Here is a 26,859-nt window from a genome sequence, read left to right on the forward strand (position 1 = left end):
CCCATGTGGCAGCTTAACCTCTCCTTGCCTCTCAGGCACTCAGAGGGTGTCTTTGTGTTCACACAATACCACTTGTACCCTGAAGAGGCACCGTCTGATTGATAAACTGAAAGAAGTCAACTTCACATGTTTGAACGTGGTCCACGAATGGGGCTATTCTTTCATTTGTAAAATCCTTTCCTAGGTAAATAAATAAAAATAAAATCCTTTCTTGATGCACAGAATGGCATGTCTAGGAGAAGGAGCAAGACCTTTTTTTGAACAAACGAGCCAGTGTCCTCAAAATATTCCTCTTCTCTCAATTGTTATAAGTTATTTATTCTATTCCTTCAAAAATGGAATTGGAATCCAAAATGAAGCCCAACAATATGTGATTTGCTATAATAAGTAACTTTTATCTTAAAATGACAACTTAAATACCAAAATCATTTCACTCCATATTTGTTAAGTGTCTCCTACCAGTACAGCATGTCACAGGCAACCTCTCCGCTGATTGATCAGAAAAGCTCATATCATTTACCAAGTGCTTTTCACTACCTACCTTTCAAAAAACACATTATTGTTGTTAATATTTATTCTAGACCACTCTGAACGTGTCAGGTTTCTACTATTGCTTCCATATCCAGAGACCATATTCAAAAAGTCTTACAGTTCAATTAGGAACAGACCAGTGATTTTACAAACCAACCATTAAGCTCCTAAAAACTTCCAAAATCATTGTTATGCAAGTAAAGCAGACAGTAAGGTGGATTGGGGTTAGGGATATGGTATAGGGGTGGGGGGAGGAGGAAGGCTTCATTATCATGGGGATATTTGCTGGAAGAAAGAATGTTAGTATTTCTCTGGAAGACTCTAAATGTGTATAATACAAAAAAAGACACAATTCCTGTTCTCTGAAAATAAACATGCCACAAGTTAATGTACCAGTAGCATAGGCATATCTTTCTCATAATGTTAGGCAGGGCTCTAGAACCATTCTCAAGAGAATTTTAATGCCATTTATAACCCAAACTATGACTAAACAGAGGAAATCTGGAAACAGATTTCCTAAAGTTCCCACCATGTTCTCTAACAGTTGCTTGGACACACATGCTGTTAGCTGTCCGTTCTATTAGTAACCATGCTTCCTTCCTGCAGACTCATTCACACTGAAACAATACACCATTAAAAAAAAAAAAAAAAGGATTTACATAAAAGACAGCTGGAGCCGGTTGCCAGGGGAACTGACAATGTTCCAGACACATTCCACATTAGAGGGATAAACTTCCGGGTAGCCAGGGCTGTTGAAGATGCCTTCAGCCATGTGGAAGGTTCCACCACAAGCTGGAAGAAAAGAGAGACAAAGTGAGTGCCAGAGCAAAGATCAAATGCAAGATACCGTAAGATGAAGGAGAAAGAACACAATTGGAGCTGTTAGCAGCATCAAGGGTATCCTATTTCCTTTTCCAATTAAGGAAAAAAAAAAAAAAAGCCCTGTCATATATCATCAGGAAAAGATTCTGAAGACTGAAAACTGTAAGCCACAGGATCAGAAGGAACCTCTGTAGTTTCTCTTCTAAAAGCCTTTTCTCGCCATGAACTATAACTCCATGTAATAAAATGCATATTTTAATCCCACAACCATTCAGTATTTCTCCCCAGGATCATTTTCAGTGCTGGCCTCAAGCAGAAGGCAGTATTCCAGCTTTTCCCTCTCAAGTGAACGTTGAAATGCACACACAAATCTTCTAGATGTCCTGTGCTTTTAACTGCTAATAACAAGGAAGCCAGCAGTGGACCAGGAGCACACCCCTGGCTGGCAGAGCCAGAACTGGGGGGTTCCTCTTTCCCCTCCTGCCTACATGCCACCATCACTATCCATCCTGCCATCCGTGACAACACCGAGACTTGCCTGAGCCCAGCCAAGGGAGGTGGGAGGCCAGGGAGGTAGGAGAGTATCAACTGTCCATTCATAAGAGATGTCAATGGACACTGTTGGTCAGGGGCTGCCTACACAGACACATCATCAAAGAGACCACCCTTCATTCCATGATCATCTGAGCCAATGCTCGCTCCTTCCAGAGCTCAACTACTAGCAGCACGAGTCACCAACGGCCAAGGTGTGGACATACCCCAAGCCTCCGTCAGTGGATGAAGGGAAAAGGAAGATGAGGTACAGAGTTTACTACTGTTAGAATTCACAATGAGGAGGTGAATCTAAATTGGAAGACACTAAAGTTAGTCACGGAGTTGATTTCAGGAGACGAGTTCCCAATTCTGAAGGTGTAACAGTCCCAAACAACAAACCAAGGATGTCTACCATGTTTCCCTTAACCTGGTGGCGCCATCTGCTACCTGCTCTCACCTGATGAGGACGCAGCGTACGTAGCATGGAAACCTTCGGCGTTCAGTGTAGAGTCAGAGACAAACCTCAGTGTCAGAGCGCGGCTGAAGGAGGTGATGGGATGGGGCATGGACGTGCCACAGTAGCGGCCTAAATGAGATCACGACAAGGAGAACGGACATGACATGGCACAGGCTGTTATTTCTTATACCCACGAGAGAACAAAGCAAGAAGAAATCACTATTCCAAGAATTTAAATCAGGGTGGGTGTTTAAGACAATGCCTGAGAATTATACTATAAATACAAGCATAGGAGAGATGATTTATAAACATGATAAAGAGCATTTGAGGGAGATAAGAAAAATGTAGATACCAGGCTCCGAAGGCAACTATTGCTCAAGTCTCCAGCACAGTAGGTCCCACACAAAGAAATGTACTACCGCTTAAAGCAGAGTATTATAGCGCCCCCCCCCCAAAAGTGTGGATGCTGGAGCTAGAATACAGGGGTTCAACTCCTAGCTCAGCCATTTGCTGGCTGCAGGACCTGGAACAAGTCACCTAAGTTCTCTGTGCCTCAGTTTCCCCCACTGAGAAAAGAGACTATCAATAATAACAAAACCTCTACCATAAGGGTCTGAGGGTTAATGGGGTTACTATTTATAAAGTTCTTGGACTAGCACCCAGCACAGGTTAAGTGCCTAAGGAAGTGTTTGTTAAATAATAAACCCTCATCCTTGGTCAAGTGCTCACAGATAAGTATGTCAAGCCATACAACCAGAAGTGCATGGACCAGAAAGTATTCAAGTGCCCATTATTGTCTCAGGCACCGTTCTGGGCTTTGGGAATAAAGCAAAGAGTAAAACAAAAGTCCCTCCTCTGGTGGAGCTTGTGCAGGATAAGAAACTTGTATGAGGAAGTTCAAATATGAATCACTGATAAGGAAGTCTAAATAACCTGAGAGCGTTTTACTTAAAGGTATTTCAGAAACTAGATAGCGGCGATCTTTAATTTTACAGGCAGGCCCCACGATCAGAATTCCAGTGCATGGACTTGCTGCTTTATTTTTTGTTTTGTTTATTTATTGCTTCATCCATCCATTCATTCATTCACACATGAATTCATTCACTGAGTCCTCTATTGCTTCTACTGAGGACAAAACCAGAAGAAACACTCAATCTGAATATAAAAACTGGTCATATAGTAAAAGAAATTTCTCACAGAAGGTTACTGAATGCCAGAATGGAGGGCGTTTCACTGCTATCTGAAGCAGCTTAAACTTTTAAATTAAAAGACAAATACATAAACCATTCATGTCCTTGAAGATGGACAAGCTGTGTTTCCCGAACCCCACATTAAATCCTGCTTTCCTACCCTCTGATTATTTTTACTTGGCTTATACGGCCCTGGGTATCTACTGGACACGCTCTAACCTTGAACGACAGCCTACGCACATGTCAGTCTACAAATGAAACCCAGCCAGGGCCACAGATGCCAAGGAGCGAGCACCGCATACCTCGGAGGGGTGCGTCATCGTGATCGCCGTCCAAAATTTCTATAAAGTCTTGTGAACACGTTGTGCTGCTTTCAAGTTGAAAGTGGTCAAAGGAGAGTGTAATGTGGTTGACTGTAGGAAAAGGAGAGGAGACTAGTAAACAAAACCTCCAGGAAGAGAGATTTTACCTCAAATCATTCACGGTGCGGGTTCTCCGGCAGGGAAGCATTGTTGCCTTTGGTTCCTCTGAAGAGTCAAGTTTGTTTTTTTTTTTAAGATTTTATTTATTTATTTGTCAGAGAGAGAGCGAGCAAGAGCAAGCACAGGCAGACAGAGTGGAAGGCAGAGGCAGAGGGAGAAGCAGGCTCCCTGCGGAGCAAGGAGCCCAATGTGGGACTCGATCCCAGGACGCTGGGATCATGACCTGAGCCGAAGGCAGCTGCTTAACCAACTGAGCCACCCAGGCGTCCCGGAAGAGTCAAGTTTTTTGAAAATGCCTGTAGAGTCTGAAATGCTGATAGTGGTAAATAAAAGGGCCCTTGGGGATGTTGCTTCCACAGAGATCACGGGGAGTGTCTTGGTGGAATAGGTGGTCTTAACACCTTTCTAAAATCAGACATTGCTGGGTTCTTCTAGGAAGCGTTTTTTTTCTCAGTAGATTCGTTTGCTGACTTGTAAATGAGGCCCTCCGAACGCCCAGGCATGCAGGGCCTGGATCTCTTCATTTCACGTGAAGGCCAAAGCCAGGGGCCCTAGAGGTTTGGAGTCATTTATAAAGAAAGCTTTGGATTCCTTGCAGAGTGGTAAGTGCCTGGGTGCGGTTTTTCTTTTGCTATTCTTCCAGGATCCCTAATCTTCCGAATAGGATCGTTCCCTATTAATAATGTCTTTGAACCAGTGAGATCTTTCATCTCAATGCTTTACAACTCATTAGAAATTATCCTTACATGCAAAGGTGGGGGACTTCTTTATTGAAGGCTTAGTTTCTGGCAACTTTCTTAGGCTAAGGATTACTTCACCAACCCCCAGATCATATGCATGTCAATAAAGACATTCTTTTGTTAACTCTTAACATCCCCAGAAGGACTGGTAGAGAATATTTCTGTCAAATTCTTCATTTTTTAGATGAGCTAATGGGGTCTCATTAGCTTAAGTGATTTGCTTATTGTCACAAAGGTCACTGTAATTAGAGAGCAAAGGAATGCCTTTCCTACATGATGTCTGAAATCATAAATATTTCCTGAACAACTCAAGGAAAGGCAGGCCTTCTCTGAAACAGGATTCATGAGACCTCAGGGTCACCCTCTGGGCAAGTCCTTTGGGGCCCCCTCATTTTCCCTGTCTTGAAAGTGTGGACAGTAACACTTTCTACCAGGTTATTACCGGGCCAAAAAATAAGATTCTATAACTTTTTAGAAGAAAATAATGTAAGCACTTATGAAATGTTTCTTCCAGGCCCGTACTAGAATTTTTTTTTTATACCTGCATACACCAGAGACCAGGTTTTACAATGAGCTTCCACTTTGACGGAAGTTCAGTATGTTCATGGCGATGCATTCCCAAACTCTGAGTTATCAATTTTTCAGTCTGTGGTTCTTAGTATTCATTTGGCCATTTTACAACTGACTCGGAGTGTCTACTACACTGAAGTCACAGAGGTCAAAAACAATTTATCCATTATTTCTGCTTACCCCCAATTTCTCATGCCTGTCCATACAGCAAGGGCATAGGGGATGTTTCCTCCCCCACTTTGTTAGGACTTGAACCCCAACTTTGTTTTAATTAAGAATAGACAGTAAAAATTACTTTGCGATCCGATTAGGAAATGCTTGTTCTCACGCACATCAGGAATGGGAACTTCCGTAAAAAGAAGAGGAAAGCCACCAATTGTTACCATGGAGGAGATAAGAACATTAGTCAGAGACGGACTTTCCCACAGACACCATCCATCCCGGATCCCTTTTCTTTTTTATTTTTGTTACTTACACGGAGGCTGAGCTTGAATTATCCAGCTGCAGTTCTGATTGTTTGGATACTTGGCGGGGAACAATGGAGAGGATATGGTATCAGAGGAGCTGGTGAGGATGTAGCTTCCACAGGCTGAGAAATGCACAAACACACACATCAGGTACTTTTGATTTCTACAGACTGTACAAAACAATGATTTGATGAGGAAACACACAAATGGTTTTCTCCCATTTCTGAAATGCACACCAAGGACGTACTCTGCACATAGACCACGTGAAAGTAGAAATGCACTGTATGTTTATAACAATATTCTTCAATTGCAGGAAGTGGGGAGTGGCAGAGAACAAGATTAAATGGCTATGAATTGCTTGAATCTTTCCAACAAAGCTCTATTATTGGTTCACTTACTTTGCCCACTCATAAATTACATATATAGGGACAACCTCTTGATGAGCAACTTTTTTTCTTTTTTTTAAGGAAAATAAATAGTCAATTGAACAAGACTGCATAAGGATGCCTATGAGTTATCTGAGAAGCACAAAGCTTTGCAGCAGTGCAGAAAGGAGGGTCTTTGGCCAGTTGAAGAGAATAAGGGGTGTCTCACGGATGACCCGGTAGGAGAGAGGAATTAGGGCTGGGGAAAACTAGTCCAGAGAGCCAGTGACCTGAGCTAAGCCACAGAAGAGTCAGGCCTGCGACTACACAGACTTGGCTGAGGGGTGGCGCTCTTGAGGGCTGTTAGAAGTGATGTTGGAAAAAAGACTGGGGCAGGTTCCAGGGCCCTAAGGTTACATCTAAAGGAACTGGGCCTTTTCCCTAGGCAGTGCGGAGGCAGGACAGACCAATGGAGCGCTCAAGGGCATAATCACAGGGGGGCTTTTGTGAGCTGACTTTGGAGGAAGATGGGGAAAGGGTGGGTGAGTTGGAGGAAGATTTATAATAATCCAGGGGTGGCCTACTGGGGACATTGTTTACTATGAAGCAAACCATAAGTAATTAATTAAATGAAAAAAGGAAATGTGTTCCAAAACTATTCTTTACTTCAGGGAGTGATTAATTTATGCATGCTGTCTTGCTCCAAAGTCTACAATGAATCTCTGGGACACCTCGATCCAGAAACCATCCCTAGGCAGGACTCTTTGCTATAGGATACAAGCAAGCCCCAAACAGACTAAGTGACAAAATGAACCAACTTATCTGAAATGCCAGGGGCCAGCTGAGTAAAACTCAAGAGGCACACTGAGGCAGACTAACAATCCCTCCCACTCTGGGTTCATCTCTGACAGTGGGATGAAGGGTCCTTCTCCAAGAACAGCCAGACGAAAGGCAATGGGTGAAAAGGTGGATGGGTGAAAAGGACGAGCTGAGAGGCAGTGATTTAAGATTGAAACCAATGGAAAACAACATTGGTTCCTCAGGTGGACGAGGGCAGGGTTCAGACTGAGGGCACCTCAACCTCAAGGGATAGAATCTGACTCTACACTACAAGCAAGTCTTGATCTTTATGATGGAGTATCTCCTCCGAGCATAAAATGTTGGATAAATGCGGCATAGTTTATCTGCTCCTGAATGAATCTGGACACTTGTTTTACAGCGGCTCTAGTATTATAAAAAATACTTTGAAGTATTATTCTGAAAGTTTGCTTGAGAGATACACAGACACAAAGGAAGTTAGCATCATCTGTTAGGCAAGAGTAAATATAAAGGATGAACAGTTGGAATAATTGCAAATAATAGTTCTTTTGTTCTGTCTAAATTGTAGCTTGTCAAGTAGAAAGCTGGGACCAATTTCTGAGGCCTGGCCTCAGTTCACTGTGGCACCCAGAAGGACACCCCAGACCAGATGGCCGGGACCGCAAGGAGACACACAGATACACAAGGCACTTGCCTTGCCTGAAGTGGGCTCGGAAGCCCCTGCTCTGTCTGGAAGGGCCAGACTGAAATCGCAGAAAGAGGCTGTTTCCTGAAGAGGTGATGGGGCTAGTCAGCTGCTGTCTTCCGCACACACGGGCAAGGCGGGTAGTCATGGCGCTTATACCATCATAGGCCTACAAAGACAGACAACAGGGAAAATAGTGATTCAGAACTGCAGATTTATATCTCTGAGACCCATATTCCATGGGCTATCTGTACATGGGTGAGCTAGGGGGAAACAACACACACACTGGATCTTCATGCACTGTCTCCTCACGGACCAGGAGAGTACGTGAATCATGGGTCAGGTCCAGGGAACCTATATGGATTCCAGTGGAATTTCCTGAGCTGGAGTCACCACTACACCCCTGCATATTTTCATTTATTTGTTTATTTACTTAAGATTTTATTTATTTATGTTTTGAGAGAGAGAGAGAGTATGTGCCTGTGAATGAGCGGGGGCGGGGTGGGTAGAGGGAGAGAATCTTCAAGCAGGCTCCCCACGGAGCACATCTCCATCTCAGGACTCTGAGATCACCAAAGTTGGGTGCTTAACTGACTGAGCCACCCAGGGGCCCCCATCCCTTGCTATTTTTATAAATGCCCTCACTTTCCCAGCCCTCCTTCATCCCCTGACCCCACTGACTCCCATCAAGGGCTGTGCCCACAACATGAAATATTTGATGCAAGAATGAATATAGGAACACACAGATGAGAAATAAGGGGGAGGAACCATTTGTTTTCAGTAACCCAACATTTGCTGGAACGTTTTGCTTTCCAGAGAGTGGTGGTCAAGAGGGAAGAGGAATGACAGAATTCTTTCAAATGATACAGTGATGCAAGCCTAACTTAGAAAATTATCTAAATAATAATTTAAAAAAGTATTCAGCTCTATGTCTGCCCAGTGCTACGTTGGGACTTAGCTGACCCTTCACAGGTGTTCATGGAACAGAGTTGACATTACAGGTACCCAAATCCCTGTACTGGTTTGTGAAATTGAAGCTTGCTGATGTCCTCAGAGCTTGGTTTGTGTGCTGGGAAGTTTCTGACACTCTTATGCGTAAATATGGGGAGTGAATTCCTTTTCTTTGGATGATAACAATAATGTCAACCATTCATTCGTTAATGGCTATTTGCCAGAAACTGGTTCAGCCCTTCATAGACACGATCCTATTTTCTCCTCCCCAAATCCCTTCCATTTTTAAGATGAAGACAACTGCTACATAAAGAGCAAATTGTGTGGCCGACCTACACAGTTCTTAAGAGGGAGCAGGTCATGTTGAACCAGACAGCTAGATCCTAAAGTCCAGAACCGAAACTTTCATATTGTCTACTGCAAGGTATCAGTTAAGCGGGTAGATGGATCAGCTGGTAACCACCAGAGTGGAATTAAAATATGGAGTTAGGACGTGGTTGTTTCACTCGAGATAAATTGTCATCTATATTTCATAAGAAAGTCTTGGGAATAAACAGAAATCTCATTCAGGGATTTGATACGAGGATGTTTCACATAAATTACTTTAAAATATCTAGTGATGATTATAATCAGTGTTCTCTTTAGCACATATGTATGATCGAAAGGCAATGCTCAGGGTAGTTCATGTAAGCACATGAACTGAACATCAGTAAGATGTTTCACTGTCTACTGAGGGTTTAAAACTGTTACAATAATGAATTCTAAATAAATATGGTTTTGAAACATTACTTTTCTCCTTTTTCTTCATCTCTGTTTTATTGAACGTTCACAGTTTAAACCAATAAATAAAACTTTAAAACTGATTTTTATTCAAATTTAAAAATTGATTCAAAACTCAGGGACACGTGGGTAGCTCAGTTGGTTAAGTGTCTGACTCTTGATCTCAGCTCAGGTCTTGACCTCAGGACAACCTGAATAAATCGATTTGTGTCTCTCGTGGTGATGTGTTTGTTGAGTACAGCATGTCTTATACTTGAGTGGGACACTGGGGTTCTCTGAGGTTTATAGACTCCGCCACCAAAAAAGCACCACTAACAGAAACGACACACACCCTGAGGATTTTTACACGTCCATATGCTCACAAAAGCAAGGCTCTTCTAGCCTCCTTTACTCCCCAAATTCAGAGGCCTAGTGAGCAAGTACTTATTGTTCCTTCCTTTTCTAAATGGCTGCAATCCGTCTACGGCCATACAACCCTGAACGCGCCCGATCTCCTCTGATCTTGGAAGCTAAGCAGGGTCAGGCCTGGTTAGTACTCGGATGGGAGATCATAAATGGCTGAAATCCTCTTAAAGCCAAACGGTCAGAGAGAAATGCAAGGCTAGAAGGTTCAGAGGGTCATATGAAGGAGACACTTCCTTCGGGATTCTTCGACAGGTCCATCTTCCAGGGGGTCTCCATGTTTCCCCAGCTTCCCCCCCCCCCCCAGCCCCAAGCCCAGCTCTGGAATCAAAGGGCTTTGGCTGTACTCCATTTGCCTGGGGCATTACTTTTCAGGAAACAAATGTGAGGCAGAAGGTTTCCAAATGTCCCTCAGTCAAAATTATATACCAGCGATACCCTACATTTGATTAGCATCAATATATGCATCATCACAAACATCCTAACCTCATTCTCAACACCATGTGATTTTTTTTTTTTTTTAATGAAGAAAGTGAGACATAACAAGTGTGCTAGCTATTAAAGTGTTGTCTCATCCAATATACGTTAGTCACTCATCCAAGATCATACAGATAGTGAGGAATAAAGTCGGGAACTTGTTTCTTCTCTACCCAAATTCTGTGCTATATTGTGTCACTTCTCTTTAAAATGCTTGTGCTAGTTATTCAGTTAGAGATACTAAATTGCCACTTAATGAATGTACAAGACCTCAGATTTTCAAAGAAAGAATTGGGTTTTTAGACAGTTTAGAATAGCAATTCTTTTATTTGAGACTGTTCCTAACACTTGTAATATCAAATAAATTTAAGTTTTAATTAACAAAATTATAAAAAAAAAAACTACAAGGGAGAAAATATGAGAAACCTTGCTCCCATTTATTTAAAATTCTGAAGTCATGAAAATTATCAATATGCAATTATTTCCATTTAGTTCCCAAGGCAGAACTAGAAAATTACATTACTACTGGCTACATATATAACACAGTCGCATAATTTATGGATATGTAATTCTTACTGAAGTCTACTGCTAAAAGATTTCTAGGCCTAAAAATTGGGTTTCTAATCTGTTGCTCCAATGGTAAAAGTCAGAGAAATATATAAAAACAAAACCCTCCAAAACTGTACATTTCTATTAACTCTTTTCTACATGACAATAGTAAAATTTTGAAGCTGAATCCACAAAAGAAAAAGTGATCGCCACCCCCAAAAGTTATAATCGCAGAGGCTCTAAAAACAAAGGCATATCTGGTTAAGTGGTAATTCCTATGAGAAGTTAATCAGTGTCTTTGCAAAGTATCCAGAGTTTTGTCAAAATTCCAGATACCAACACACACATTCAAAACACCTAAACTTGGGGCACCTGAGTGGCACAGTCAGTTAAGTGACTAACTGTTGATTTTGGCTCAGTCTTGATCTCGGGGTCATTGTAAGAAATGTGTTGGGCTCTGTGCTCAGTGGGGAGTCTGCTTGAATACTCTCTCCCTCTGCGGTGGCCCCCTTCCTCTCTTGAAAATAATGAATAAATAAATCTTAAAAAAAAAAAAAAAAAACCAACCCTAAACATATTTATCACATGAAAATAGGAGGCTTGTTAAAAGAGTAGAACCTGGGGCGCCTGGGTGGCTCAGTGGGTTAAGCCGCTGCCTTCGGCTCAAGTCATGATCTCAGGGTCCTGGGATAGAGTCCCACATCGGGCTCTCTGCTTATCAGGGAGCCTGCTTCCTCCTCTCTCTCTCTCTCTGCCTGCCTCTCTGCCTACTTGTGATCTCTCTCTGTCAAATAAATAAAATCTTAAAAAAAAAAAAAAAGAGTAGAACCTGGCCCATAACAGAAAATAAATGTTTAATGTATGGATGAGTAAAGGAATTGCATATAGAACAGTATATGAGCCTCTAAGAACAGAGGACTAAGAATGAGGGAAAGCCCAGAGTTAAGAAATCACTCTCGGCTCTCCCATGGGTCGGAATGTATACATGCATAGCAGGCATGACAGTGGATAAAAGAGGCTATTCACAGTGGGAAAGAGGTCAATTGGGGTTGCTTTCTGGGCAGGCTTTTTACATTCTGGGCCCAAATGGCAGTGGAGGAGGGTCTAATCATAGGGCATGGGCCACACCACACGCCCCCGGTGCCCTTCTCGCCAGTGGGGCCAGCTTTTTACCAGCACAGCGAGGGAACCCAGAAGATGGAAGGTGGACAGAGGACATCAGATCTGTCCCCAGAGCCCAGAGTATACAGGACCCGTGACATGATGCTGCTATAGGGAAATCTCCATACTCTAAGCTCCACCCAGAAGATAGAACCAAGCTGAAGATTTATGAATTTTAATAGTTGACACTTTACTATCTTAAGGAGATTTGGGGAATATCAACCCTTTTTCAAAGGTAACGTATACCAACTCCAGCATAGGTGACACTGGGGTGGGGAGCCATTCAGGTGTGAGACTAGCATTCTTTTAAGGTGCCATGTAGAGAGGTCCGGGGTCAGAGTCCGAAGCACTGGCAATCTGAGAAAATAAAGGGAACTTTTGCCTTCCCGGATACACTGATGATAGAAATACGTGTGACCGACATGACTAGATAACTCATGTTGTCCATCAGAATTAAGTGAGTACAAAGATACAAAGTACTGACAATGCTTCCTGGCTCCTAGGAAGTACTTGAGAGATATCAGTCTCTCTTATGAAAGTGAGGCAAGGAGAAAGCTAGATTGTTGTTTAAGAAATGAATAAAACGGGGCGTCTGGGTGGCTCAGTGGGTTAAATCCTCTGCCTTCGGCTCAGGTCATGATCTCAAGGTCCTGGGATCGAGCCCCTCATCTGGCTCTCTGCTCAGCAGGGAGCCTGCTTTCTCCTGCCTCTCTGCCTACTTGTGATCTCTGTCTGTCAAATTAAAAAAAAAAAAAAAAAATCTTAAAAAAAAAAAAAAGAAAATAAATGAATAAAACTAGGAAGCTATGGGAGCACAAACAAAAAGAGGTCCGAGTGTGAGGGTTTGTCCAGCACTAATGGATGAGGTTGGAGCCCGGGCAGGACTCATAACCCAAGGATATTACCCAGTGGGGACTGCAGGGGTGGGAGGTGGGGAGTTAAGAAATCACTCTCCTCTCTCTCGTGGATCGGAATGTACAACGCAGAGCAGGCATGAGAGTGAGTATATTCTGATCCGGCTGCAAGTGATTCATGTCCTTGTGTAATTGCCTCCCGGTCCCCGAATGTGGGCTAATGACTTGCTTCTAATAAACCAGTAAGGGTCAAAGAGATGGGATGTCACTTCCACGATTAGGTTATGAGAGGTAACTCCATCTTGTCAGCTCTCTCGCTTGCTGGCCCTCTCTAGAGTAAGCTGCTGTGCCATGAGACGCCCAGCAGAGAGGCCTGCCCTGCGAGGAGCTGAGCAAGGCCTCCAGCCCACTGTCTGCCCTGAACCAAATCCACTGAGTCCTGCCGACAAGCTTGTGAGTGAGCTAGGAGAGAGCCAGGTGAGCAGCACTGGCGTTCCTAACTCACAGAAAGTATCAGTGCAGTTGTTTTAAGGCATTCGGTCTTGGAGAAATTTTGTTATGCAGCAAAGAGTTAACTAATGCAGGAGGTGTGAAATGAAGGCGTGAGGAAGGAATGGACAATGGAATCTTCAGGATAAGGATGTCTAATGTCATATTAGAACTTCTCTGCGAGGCTGTTCTTTGCAGTAATCACCTGCCAGTCTTGAAATATTTAGTCAAAGTCTGCTACACAAAAGAACCTCAGGTTCTGGTATCTTGTAGAAATAAAGGGAAAAAATTATAAATTCCAACATTCTCTTAATATGAGAGAGAAAGAAAGGAAAGGGCTATAGGAAGCAAGAGATGGCCATCAGGGTGACCGCCTCCCTTCTCTCCTTACTTCTCTGTGCAGAAATTCCAGAAAATGTTATGGAGAATAATGGGTTTCCTAAATCTCTGAGTCTCCTTTTCCACACCTGGACTGATCTACTACTGAAAACTCTACGAAAGGAGCAAAAAGTACTCATGAACTTAGTGACTTGGAGGTCATTGGAGGTCTCATGAGTGGTCAGGGCGTGATGACGGGCAGACACTAACTGAGTGGGCTGAGCTGTGTGTGCAAAGGGGAGAAATGAAGACAGCGTGACATCTTCACTTCCCTTTAAAGAGCTGGTTCTCCCCGGAATGGAGGGAGGAGTCACTGGCACATGAGAAACACTCATGGGGGAATCCTACCCGCTTCTTTCTTTGTTTCTGTCTTAGTTCTTTGGAAAGTAAGACTATCACAAATTGTTCAAGAATTTATAATGCACCAGTTGAGTTGGGAGTAACAAAGCATCCAACCAAGTTCGGGAAAGGCAGTGCTTTTAAATCTAGGTTCCTTCCCAAGGTCCCCAGGTCATGATCTCAGGGTCATGGGGTAGAGCTTTGCATGAGGCTCTGTGCTCAGCGCAGACTCCCTCTGCCCCTCCCCCGCTAAAATAAATAAATAAATCTTTCTAAAAAAATGGGTGTTGATATCCATGGTTAGCTCCGACCACACTGTTCCTGTCCTTTCAGTTGCATAACCTTTGCTGAACTAGGCATAGATTCTGGCCCCTGTGACATTTTCCACCGAAACAAGGCCCAGAGGACAGCGCGCTGCTCTTAGATTCAGAACATGTGGGTGGCAGAGAGACCTTACGGCCAGAACGCAGGGAAGCATTCTGTTCTTAGAGTCTGGACACCTAGACTTGAGACCTGGGTCAGCCTCTGGTATTTGTTTTCTTGCCAAGCCACGTTAGAAGCTTCTGGTTATCATTTCATCTCTTCAAAATGGAAGTAGAAAACCCCTTCCTGCCTCACCATTGTAAAGCTCAAATAGGACAATGTACGGAAAGTTTAGTGGAAATTATATGGTATGAATGTGAAGATGAGTTTCTCCAATTCATTACAGGAATTCTCATGCATATGTTTTTAGTAGAATTTGGCAATGTAGGTAAATAAAATCTAGCACTTTGACTTCAACGTGTTTCCCCTAGGGAAACTCTTGCATTACTGCGTTCAGAAATTTGTAGAAGAATGTCCGTAGCTGTAAGAGTTGCAACAGCCAAATATCAGAAGCAATTTGAATGTATCCTAATGGCAGAATGGGTATGTGATTCATGGTATACTCATGAAACAGAATATTGCATGGCGGCAAAAGAATGCATTAGGTCTGCATTACAGCATAGACAAAGTATTAAAAAACGGAAAAAGTATAAAAAATGGAAAAAGTATAAAAATAGCCATAGGAATAATAAACCCAAATTCTCATTTGTGGTATCCTTCAAGATAAGAATAGGGAATAGTATCAGTGTGAGCTACACATGGGGTTACACTGTCTCCTGAGTAATTCATTTCTTTGGGGAAAAAAAAAAGAACTTGAAGTAGATATGGCAAAATATTACAACTTCGCAAGTCTGGACAGTGAAATGATTTTGTTCATTGTATACTCACATGCATTATATAGTTTATACTTTTCGATATACTTAACATATTTCAAAACAGAGTGTTCGGTAAAGAGAATTAATGTCAAGGAAATAAATAGGATATGTAGAATAAGATTTACATACAAATGTGTTCTTCATAGCATTATTATAATAAAAAAAGAAGTAATCAAAGTCATCAATAATAAGCTAGTGGTTAGATAAGTTCTAGTATGTCCATATAATTGATTATCTGCCCAAAGAAATTACTTTTAAGGAGAAACATATTAAATAATGATAAGTGAAAAAAGTAGGATTCAAAATGATGTGTGGTCGTACCTTAACTATCTATGTCTACATGTGTGTAAGTACACATGTGTGTGTTTGGATTGGTATGTTTGTGTAGGAAATAAGCCAAATGTGTAACAGTCTGTCCTTGATATAGCAATATTATAGGTGGCATTGATTTCTTTTTTCTTCCTTTCTGTATTTCAGAAATTTAATGTGAGGAGCACGTAGAACTTTTAAATACCGTATATATTTAAAATATTTAAGGGTGTACCGGTCAGACATGTAAATAAACGATTCCATACAAGGACAAGAAGAAAATGTGCTATTCCTCGGACAGTACCGCAGTAGCTAAGCCAGATGGCTGCTAATGCCACTTAATCTGGCCTTTTGCTGTCTCACAGGAATGTAGTTAAACAGATACGGGTTCTGCTTTAAGAGCTCCAACACATTTGTTCGTTGGCTAATATCTCCGAATGTACCGCAGACCTCTCTCCAGGCTCTAGGCTTATCCATCCCACGGCATTCCAGACATCGCTGCTTGGATGGCGCCACAAACCTCGAGTGTCAGTGTCTCAGACTAAAGTCATCCTCCCTCCCCTAATGCCTCCTTCTCCCTCATTTTTTGCCCCAGACTTCTGCCATAGCCCCCAAATCCAGGGGGTCTTTATGTTCTGTCAATTCTCTCTCCAAGGTCTCTCCTACTCCCTCCCACCACTCCCTCCACGGGGCCTCCTCTGGGTGCGGCACCTCATCAGCTCTCACCACAGCAGCCTGAAGTCTTCCCTGCCTAAATGGGTGTCTCCTCTAACTCGCGTTCCTAACAAACCACGACTGCAGTGCACTCTTTATAAAATGTAACATGGGATACAAGAAAGCCGAGGTTCCCCATCCTGTAAAATAACGCAATCACTGACGCTTTGCTTAGAGAGGAAGAGCAAGTGTCTGATCTCCATGCAGCACCCAGCACTGAGCCCGAAGACCCCTGCCCTGCCCGCCGATCTGATCCACGCTCCGGCTGAAGGACTGACTCATGATCACCTCCCAGAAATCGTCAGCACTCACAGCCCGAAGCATATGACTGAGGGGGGAAAACGAACATTAGCTTCCTCGTAATGTTTGCATTTTCCTTTCCAGAAACTGGAATCTATTCCCTCAGATCATTCTGGAGAGTAAGCGAGTAGGAAAACATTTCGACTGCCTCTCCTATTTTCTGGCTTTACAAAGTTGCATTTCGCTCAGGGAGAAAATAAGCCAATTGAATGTGTGGGTTAAAATTTATGACAAGCTAGAGTAAAAGGAAACCATTTTAATTCAAAAGCAAAACACACAGCATGTTTTATAATCCCCCAAAGTTTGGGCTGAGCAACAGAGTTGAGCTTTTCGGGCAAACAGATCGTGAATGTATACGCACATATTTGTGTGTAAGACTATGCTCTTGTTCTCATTTTCTGCTCTACTACTTTTTTCCTTGTCAACTCATTTGTGCATCTTCTGGAAGGTGTTAAAATAGCACATTTATGAGGTGATACAATTCAGTGAGATGATGGAGTGGAGAACGTGTGAAAAAAATTATAATAGGTATTTTAAGATTTTTAAGAATATTAAAGTAAGATAAAATGAGTCTGTTCATAACTAATGAGGATGGTTAGAAATGAACTTTAGGGGGTGCCTGGGTGGATGAGTGGGTTAGGGCCTCTGCCTTTAGCTTGGGTCATGGTCCCAGGGTCCTGGGATCGAGCCCCACATCGGGCTCTCTGCTCAGCAAGGAGCCTGCTTCCTCCCCTCTCTCTCTCTGCGTGCCTCTCCACCTAGTTGGGATCTCTGCCTGTCAAATAAATAAATAAAACCTTAAAAAAAAAAAAAAAGAAAGAAATGAACTTTGGATTACGGATCTGGTTCTGTGTACCTACGGTTCACAGTTTTTAAAAAGATAAGACCTTCAACATAGTATTAGTAGACAGTAATAGAAGCAGTAGAAGTAGTCACAGAAAAATGTGGAGTAGCAATGAACATTTATCTGTACCAGACACTGTGTTAAATACTTTACATTTAAAAAACATTCAATTCTTCTTCCAATTCCACTTTACAGTTGGTTAAATTGAGACTCAGAAAACAGAACTTGCTCACAGTCACACGCTCAGCCGTGTAGAGCCAGTATATGAATCTCATCCGTGGGACATCTGAGCAAATTATCATAAAGCCAACTGAAAAGGTAAAACACAGTTTTATTCATTGAGAATAGAATATCGAGAGATCATGATTTTCTGAAGCTAAGCGATAGGTCCATGATCTCCGAGAAAGATAATCACGGGAGCTCAGGAAATAGAATGGAAATGTCCCTCATTTATTTAGACCTGCAATAATGCATCCTCAGTGGCATTTGAGAAAGTCTCGTCTGGGGCCCCCATGGATTTCAGGGCAGTTGGCACCTGTCATGCATTCCATCCCACTGAGCATGCATGGGATCCCCCGCGTGGCTAATTCAGCAGACTGTGTGACAAAGGGCACAGTGTCCACGACCAAGAAGCAAACCTAAAACTTGTATCCCTGATTCCTAAACTTGATTTTCTTCTTTGATTCAGATGTAAATCCACTTCTTGTCCTTTACTGGCCTAAAAAAAAATCACAACCTGTCTGGTCTAGCATGGCCTCTCTCACCTGATCCTGGCCTAATTTGGTTTTCAACCCAGTCTTTACCTTTTATTTCATTTTGAACTCCTTGCAACACATGTCTACTGCTTTGGATTGCCTTAAAGATGATCGGGGGAAGGATGAGATATTTGGGGTACGGAAGAGCTCATTCACATCCGGGTAGAAAGTCAGTTTGGCGCATGAGAGTCTCTAAAATATTTTCACGTGCTACACTTGGTGGTGTAGCTATTAAAGGAATTCCCATCTTGGAATGGGAACGGCTCCAAGACAGAGGAAATATTAAGTGATAGGGAGGGTGATCCCTTAGGAAAATATCCAAGCTGTTAAAGTCATAAGTATATGTGAGGAAGGAAATGAAAATATTACTCATTATAGCAACTTTCCTTGGAGGTGGGGGGAAAGGGAGGAAGTGTGGGGTTCCTCGGTCGGTCGGTGATGTTTGCCAGCTCGGCGCCTCTGAGATGAAACACCAGGTTCAATACACAGCTGCGCATCTCACCGCGGGACTTTGTCATCCCTATTCCTTTGCTGTTAAGTTATTGCACTCGGTCTTCCATTTTTACAGATTATAACCTCTAGTAATTTGGCATGGATGCAAGCAGTAACTCAAAGATTACTGGAAATGTTGATAGGAAAATACATCCAAGAAGCTCCTTTCGTTTTCAAAAATAAACAAGCATTTAGGGAGACCGTGAGCTGAAATGCAAACGAAACCAAACAAAGGCCCTGCCCGCAGATTGAGAATTGTGGCTTCAAACTCAGTCATGCTTTGCTTTGGGGACCAAGAGCACTGGCACAGCTCTGAGTGACTAATGCGGTACTGGAAGGCAAAACGGCGAGGCGGCTTATCAAAAGCAAGTCACAGAATAAAACGTATTAAAGAAATCGTCGGAGATCGTCCTCAAGCAGGACAGAAACTGAACTTTCTGTGGGAAAAAGTGAGGGAGGAAGGGAAGAAATGGAGGTGGGAAGAGACTGATTTTTGGCCTGGATCTATCTGTAAAACAATAAATATTTAAAGAATCGCTTCCATTGTCTCTTTGAAGCACTGAGTTCTATTATTCCTGTGTCTATTTGCTCTGTTTTGAAAAGATCAATGTTTTAAAAGAAAACACATCATGGGCAGTTTCTTAAAAAAAGTAAATAAATAAAACAAAATATGGATTCTGTGTTCCGCGTTTGCCCTGGTCCACCCTGTGCCTTACGGTCAAATTGTGTGAAGGGCAGCAGACTCCCCGGCTATGGGTGGGGGTCGGGGGTCCGGTCTTCCTCACTTCAAATCACACACTTTGTTTTCTTTCTCCTCCACTGGCACACAAAGCTTCAGAAAGAAAAACAGTTACTCACCATGTGCCTCCCCCGCCTTTTTTTGTACTAGGCTCTGTTAGCCCTAATGTCTGTTTTCTCCTAACGAGAGGCTGGTCTAGGGCTGTGCTCTGCTTGCTTTTATCTGCTTCTGACTGATTCTCACAAGGCAGACATTCCATCGTGCTGAGCAAAGAGGATGCTGAAACCAGGGGGCGGGAGTCTCCAGGGCCCCCGCGGGAGCGGCCGAACTGACCTCTCCCGCTCCTACGCCCAGCTACTGCCAGCCTCGCTCAGAGATCGATAAGAGCTCGCAGAGCTACATGGATTTAAGGCTCGGAAGAGAGACTCTAATTAAGCAATTAAACCATCAGTCAGAGGTCACGTTAATACACAGCCTTCACGAAAGGCAACATAATGGAGCCATTTTCGTGCGGACCATACAGAGTCAGGCCCAACCAGTGGGTCCCACTGCTGCCTTAGCAAGAAATACTCACAATGTGTCATTCCCGAGAGCCAGAGGTTAATTGCACTAGCCACTCAGAAGGGACAGTGTAGAAAGTGCAAACATATTACCAAATTAGTTGAAACCTGACCGTCAGTTGAGCTGATTAGCTCCCCACGATGCCATCACCATTTCATTAGAGGTCAGAAAATTCCGTTTCTCTTTCTTTTTTCATTATAGCAGCATGAAATTTTAGAAAACGTGCCTCTGTGATGTTATCTGAGTTCTCATGTGGCTCGAAAGAGTGAGACTGTGTATCAATCATTGTGCCAGGGAGTGAACTCAGCATAGCACATTCCTAAATGTGTCATCTGCAGTTTTCCAATGAAGCACTTGACGATTGCAGGAGTAGGGACTACAAAATTCATTTACTCACGGGTTCAGCCATGAAGCTATTAGTGATTCATGTACCAGACTGCTGCCTTTCGGATACCAAGACTATTGCTGGTGGTTATGTGAAAGGAGTTGGAGGCTGTACATTACTGATCCATTTTAAAATTGTCATCCACAAGGCCAAGAGAGATGAGGGTCCCTGTGGGCTTCCCCTGCCTCCACTTAGGACCACCGGGGACCAGACTTGCTACAGGAGGAGCTCTCTTCTGCACAGCAAGTGGAGCGTGGAGATGACCTCCTAGCCAAGGCCAATCCTGTCGCAGAGCGGAAACTGAAGCTTAGCGAGTCGGTGCGGGTCTGACTGTGATCTCTGGAGTGAACTCCCATACCGACGTCACCAGACCCTCAGTGTCTATTTCTTCACGTCCCACCTCGTGCTTCTCCTCTGACCCACAGATGCAACTCCTAACTGGATCCTTTCTATCTGTGGGTTCACCAGGCACTCGATTTTATAAATGAGCAAACTCAGATCCCCCAGCCATGACAAGAGGGAGTGTTGGAGCCATGCCCAGACACTAGTGGTGCCACAGGGTCTGGTGCAAAGTTGACACCAAAGATTGAATGGGTCCATGGAGCCCAGACCACCCAATGTCAAGGCAAAGACACCTTCTACCTCATCTCTGGAATCCTAACACTCTTCCTTATATTGATAAATTAAATCTGGGCCATCCAAAAGAGAATTCAAAATGATTCCAAAGGAACCCTAGCTTTATTTCCTCCTCCTATTTTTTCAGTTGTCTTCTATTCTACTATTCAGTTCCTCACATGTCCACTGTAATTCTTATATTTTCTCAGAATACTTATTGTTACTTTAGGCTTGCTTATGTTTTAGTGCTGGTCCTGCTATTAATCGTTACCGGGTCTTGATCCTGACCATATGGACTTCAATGTTCTTATTTTTTAAAATAAGAATACTATCCCAAAAATCAGCATATGAGAGTAAATTACCTCTAATCTCTCCTCTTGTAAACTTAATATCCCATGTATCTATGTATTTGCAACTATTAGCCATAATGTCCGTTAAAATTAATATTTCTACTTCTGACAATCCAAACTGTTACAGGAGTCTTAAGAAGCATGATTTCTGGTCCCATCCAGCCAGAATTTACTTTGATATTTAATAGTACAATTGAGCTCTATTAAAAATCCCATGAACACAAATGTTATCTGGCAACATCACTGGCAGCCGAATGTTTTTCTCTTTGCTAATGACTCCGTCTAAGCAAAAGGACCAAGAAATTAACTTGAATGTCTCCAGAATGAATGATTGGCTTTGTCTGAACTTAAACTGCAGAGATGTTATGTAAGATATTGGACTGTAGGCTACGTTTCACATCCAGTGTCCATCTAGCTGTAAAGGATAGATGGTTGGTGCCTCAATGCTCGCCTTCATGAACCCCTGGACAGCTAACTGAAACTTGGAGCCAAGCTTGCAGCTGTCTGTCCGCTTCCAAGCTCTGCCGGCCTCCCATCCTAGAACTGGGTCCACTTGGCAGCCACACATAGCAGATCTCTACCCTAGTTTACCAGAACAGTCCCTCTTCACATTACTTTAACCGTTTGTCAAGGTGATTTGTAAACTGCACAGACAAAAATGGCTTATGTGTGATTTCTGTAATTTTCAATATAAATACATCAATATAAATACATTTATAAATAAATCAAAGAAAACTGTATGTCTTGGGGTTGGCCATGTGTTTTAATTGCTCATCCTGAAAATATGAAATTTATAGGACCAATCTATCTCCAGATCTCTGCCTTGAACATGACTTCATCAATTACTCCATGTATCCCTTACATTCAGTTGCTCCTTTTCAACAGCACCATGCCTTCCCCATAAGCTCGAGCTTTTCCATCATTAAAACAAATCAAAACAAAAGCAAAAAAAACAACTTTCCATTGGTCTTGCCTTGCCTGTAGATTATAGCCTTTTATTTCCTTATAACATTCACTGTCATAACTCCAGGAAAAAGCTAAGAAGCGCCTGCCTCTCCTAACCCACTGTGATCTTCCACTACTACCCACACCCATCCTGCTCCTTACAAGGTTATCAAAGTCCTCAAAGACTTAATCCAGTGGCCTGGCTTCAATCCCCTTCCTAGTTGACTTCTGCTGTATTTGATACCTTTGATTCCTGTGATCACTTACTCTCAAAATTCACTTCACTCCTCATTTCTATACTACCACTCTCTCTGATTTTCCACCTACTTCTGAATGCCTTTTCTTAGTCTTTTCTTCCTCTGTTCCTCCATTTGCCCCTTAAATGGTGATATTTCTTTTCTTTTTTTTTTTTTTAAGATTTTATTTATTTATTTACTTAACAGACAGAGATCACAAGTAAGCAGAGAGGCAGGCAGAGAGAGAGGAGGAAGCAGGCTCCCGCTGAGCAGAGAGCCTGATGCGGGGCTTGATCCCAAGACCCTGAAATCATGACCTGAGCCGAAGGCAGAGGCTTTAACCCAACTGAGCCACCCAGGCGCCCCAGTGATATTTCCTAAAGAGTTTACTTGGCGCTTTTCTCTTTAGAAAATGCTATTATAGGTGATCATACCTACTGCTGTGGCTTTAATAACTACCCAGATATACAGGGTATTCCCAAATGTATATGTCTGGCTCAGATGCTGTCGTGAGCCCTAAACTCCCATGTCAAATTTTATAAGGGCCATAGTGTAGACTGCTAAACTGAAAAGTTTCCAAATCAAACTCATGGTATCTACCCCTTTACTCACTTTATAGTGTCATCACTCACTCATTCTTCAAGTGAATAGGTTTGACTCCCTCATCTTTATCGCCCACCTCACCTTCTACCATGTAATTAGTCTCTAAAGTTTGGTGACAGTACAACCACATGACTTCTCCAATACATCTCTTCTTTTCCACACCCAAGGCCACTGCCCAAGGCTTTTCCATAGCTTCCCAAACAGCCTTCATGCTACCTTTCTCTCTCTCTGCCAACCCAGTCCTCACAAATCCACCTGTTATCATTGTAAAATACAGTTTTGAGTTCCAATTCTTCTGTTTCACAGAAATCTTCTACTAACTTCATACAATCTATAAAATAATTACAGATTCAGAAAGCATGAGAGGGTTTGTCCAATCCTGAGGCTACTGAGAATGTCTTCTATAGACTCTTGGTCTCTACATGCTCAGCCACGGGTAGCCTGCTACACGCCAGTACAGCATCTTTTCTATCCTCACAGGTCTGTGTGTAGTCATCCCTCTGTGCATAATTTCCCCAATTCTTTTCCCAAAGCCTCCTCTCCTGGCCTCGCTCCCACATTTCTACTGGTGAAACTCTGCCACTAAAATGTCATCTCCAGTGTGAAAACTTCTCTGGCTTCCAGATCCAAATGAATTGCTCCCTCTGTTTTCTCATGATGATTATTATGGTTATGAAGTCTTAGGGACATGAGATAGTAGGCCCTATGCTACGAGAAAGTTTCCTAAGCAGGCTCTTCTTTCACTGATGTCCTTGAGACCCACGGTCACAGATGGGGAGCCCTGAATCTTCAGCCCATTGCTCCTTTTAGTATTTCATGCCACCCCCTCTCCCAGGGCTCATTGAACATGCCTCTCGGAGGGCACTCACCATCAGCACCATTCTGATTATGGCTAGCACAAATCAATACCTTTCTACATGAAAAGCAGGTCACTTACAGCATCCCGAATATCCCAACAACAAATCTGACACCGGTACTCTTATTTTCCCCATTTCACAGTTAAAGAAACTAAAACTGAAAAGTTAACTTTCTTCACTACCTGAAAATGGCGTAATTCAGGCTCTGCCCCAGGTCTTCCTCACCACAGGGCTAGACTTCTTAACCACGGCACCATGCAATTGAGGTAATTCTTTTTTATTTTATTTGTTTTTAAAAATTTTTCCCAAGATTTTATTATTTGTCAGAGAGAGAGAGAGTGAGCACAAGCAGGGGAGTGACAGGCAGAGAGAGAAGCAAGTGTCCTGCTGAGCAAGGAACCCAATGCAGGACTTATCCTAGGACCCTAGGATCATGACCCTCGCCAAGGGCAGATGGTTAACTGAACAAGCCACCCAGGTTTCCCAAGAAACCTGGAGTTTTGCTCAAGTGCTTAGTGGCAACTGTTTCTGAAAGCCCCATCGGTCCAATGGCAGGGATAGTCCAACTACCTCATACAGGATTCCCTTTTTCCGACAACTTGTTTGGACTATTACATTTTATATTTTACCTTCATTTGCTAGACTGAACTCCTCCCAGCACCTGTCTTTGGGTTTATTTTCCTGTCTCCATGCCTATGACCAGATCATACTTGAGGCTTCATTTCCTCCTATCTGTTGCCTCCTGCTAAGTTTGGTAAGTCAAGGCCAGCTGTAGGCTGAGATATGGCTGTGGTTAATAGCAATCTCTATCTGTATATTTATATCCCATGTAGGTGGAAAGCTCTACTCATGAACACAGGAGGGGAAAAATGTAGCCATGCTGGGCGTGCCTTTGACCCATTTGACCTAGGCTTTGTTTTGTTCACAGGCTTTTGTATGTTGAATTTTATGGGTTATGGACTTTACCAAAGAGAAGAGAAGATACTGTACTTGGCACCATACCAACTGGGAGAGGAAGCAAATGGTGGAGAATTGCCCATTGCAGGCGCATCTAGAAAGTAAACAATTTGTTTCTGGACCATTTTAACTTCTCTTGAAGACCCTTTTCTGTTGCAATGCTTTATTTCACCTTCATTCTTAAAGACTATTTTAGGAGAGGACAGAGTCCCTGGTTAGTAGTTATTTTCTTTCTTTAGACTAAAGATACCATGCCATTGTCTTTTGCCCTTCTAATTACCACTGTTGAAAAGTCAGGGTCCACTCTGCCACTTCCTAAAAGGCAATCTGCTCTCCTACCTACTCCCCTGGCTGCTTGTAACATTTTCCTTTTATCTTCAGGTTTTGTTTTTTTTTTTTTAGATTAGTATATCTTTCTATTTATTTCTCTTTCTATTTCTACTCAGTTGTTTGGGTTCCTTGGGATTCTTGTTTTTCTAAATGTGATGTCTTTCATCAGATTTAGAAAAGTCTTGGTCATTAGTTTTTCTTTTTTTAATAAAGATTTTATTTATTTATTTATTTGACAGAAAGAGAGAGAGAGAGAGAGCATAGGCAGGCAGAGGGGCAGATGGAGATGCAGAAGCAGGCTTCCTGCTGAGCAGAGAGCCCAATGTGGGGCTCCATCCCAGGCCCCTGGGATCATGACCTGAGCTGAAGGCAGACGCTTAACCAACTGAGCCACTCAGGCACCCCAGTCATTAACTTTTCAAATACTGCTTCTGTTCCATTTAACTCTCACTTTTCCTTCTGAGATTACAATTAAATGTATACCTTTTATAAGCCTTTTCTATGTGTCTTAACCTCTCTCCTATATTTTCCATATTCTTGCCTATCCATGCTTTTTCCCCAGATAGAGTCTTCTGACTTATCTTCCAGTTCACTTTTTCTCTCTTCATCTGTCTAATCGTCTAAAATATTAAAAAAAAAATCTTTGACTAGATCTTAATTTCAGCTAAATTTCATCCAATTTTAAAAATTTTAATTGGTTCTCATTCATATTTGCAATGTCACTTTTCATAGTTTGCAGTTCCTTCCTGAGAGTTTAAAGTTGACTTTTATCTCCATGAGCCTAGTAATCATAATTGTTCATCAATCTGCCACGTTAATATGTTTGTTTCCATTGTCTGTTATTCATATTGTATCTCATTTATGTTGTTATCTCCTCAGGTACATGCAAAGCTTTGATAGTGTGCTGGCTATTGCCCATGAAAACTTATTAGTAGAAATGAGATCTAGGATGATTTTATGTCCCTTTGAAGAAAATTCTAAATTGCTTTTGTCAGATGTCCAGAGATACATTAACAGTACAGGGTATCCTCTCATTTAGATTTTGGGTCCACTCAGCTGACTCAAAGCTGGGATGCAGTCTGTGTAGGATGTTTTACTGTTCTTTACCTTGATACGAGATGGCTTGCCAGGACTTCCACTCTATTCCATCTCTAAACTCACACTTTGCTCCTCTTTGCCCTGAGAGGATCACAGAGGTGCTGCTATCCCCATCTGGATCAACAAATGCCCTAGAGGTAAAAGCTATCTCAAATACTAGGCTCACACCTCTTCAATATTTACTCAGAGATTTCACACTATCTTGTGAGTTCTTTGCTACATTTAGGAAGGTGTTTTTTAATATCACCTAAAATGTTTAAATTATCTTTTTCAGGAGAGTTGGTCTGAGTCACCATTATGGCAAATGTACACTTTGCTCTATACCTTAAGTTTGTACAATGCTTTGCCAACTTAAACTCTGAAGATTCATTTAGAAGACGAATACTTAGTCATAAACCAACTGATCTTTTAAGTAGTTTACTAATTTTACCTTGTAAAATAGTATTTGAAATCATACCATTTGACTGGACTACTTTGAAAGATGTAAAA

General features: G+C 42.4%; 1 protein-coding gene across 1 annotated transcript in view; it reads right to left on the reverse strand.

The window, feature by feature from the left end:
- CUBN (cubilin) overlaps positions 1–26,859 on the reverse strand; it is a 260,304-nt gene that overhangs the window by 106,948 nt on the left and 126,497 nt on the right. Inside the window, exons 32-36 of the mRNA XM_082742010.1 lie at positions 7,672–7,831; positions 5,802–5,915; positions 3,837–3,947; positions 2,345–2,473; positions 1,191–1,323 (exon numbers count right to left, since the gene is read on the reverse strand). Of these exons, the coding sequence (XP_082598136.1) occupies positions 1,191–1,323; positions 2,345–2,473; positions 3,837–3,947; positions 5,802–5,915; positions 7,672–7,831 (647 nt within the window). The remainder of the gene's footprint in view (positions 1–1,190; positions 1,324–2,344; positions 2,474–3,836; positions 3,948–5,801; positions 5,916–7,671; positions 7,832–26,859) is intronic.

This window comes from Mustela nivalis (genome assembly GCF_964662115.1).
Source record: "Mustela nivalis genome assembly, chromosome: 7".
In the NCBI taxonomy this organism is placed as follows: domain Eukaryota; kingdom Metazoa; phylum Chordata; class Mammalia; order Carnivora; family Mustelidae; genus Mustela; species Mustela nivalis.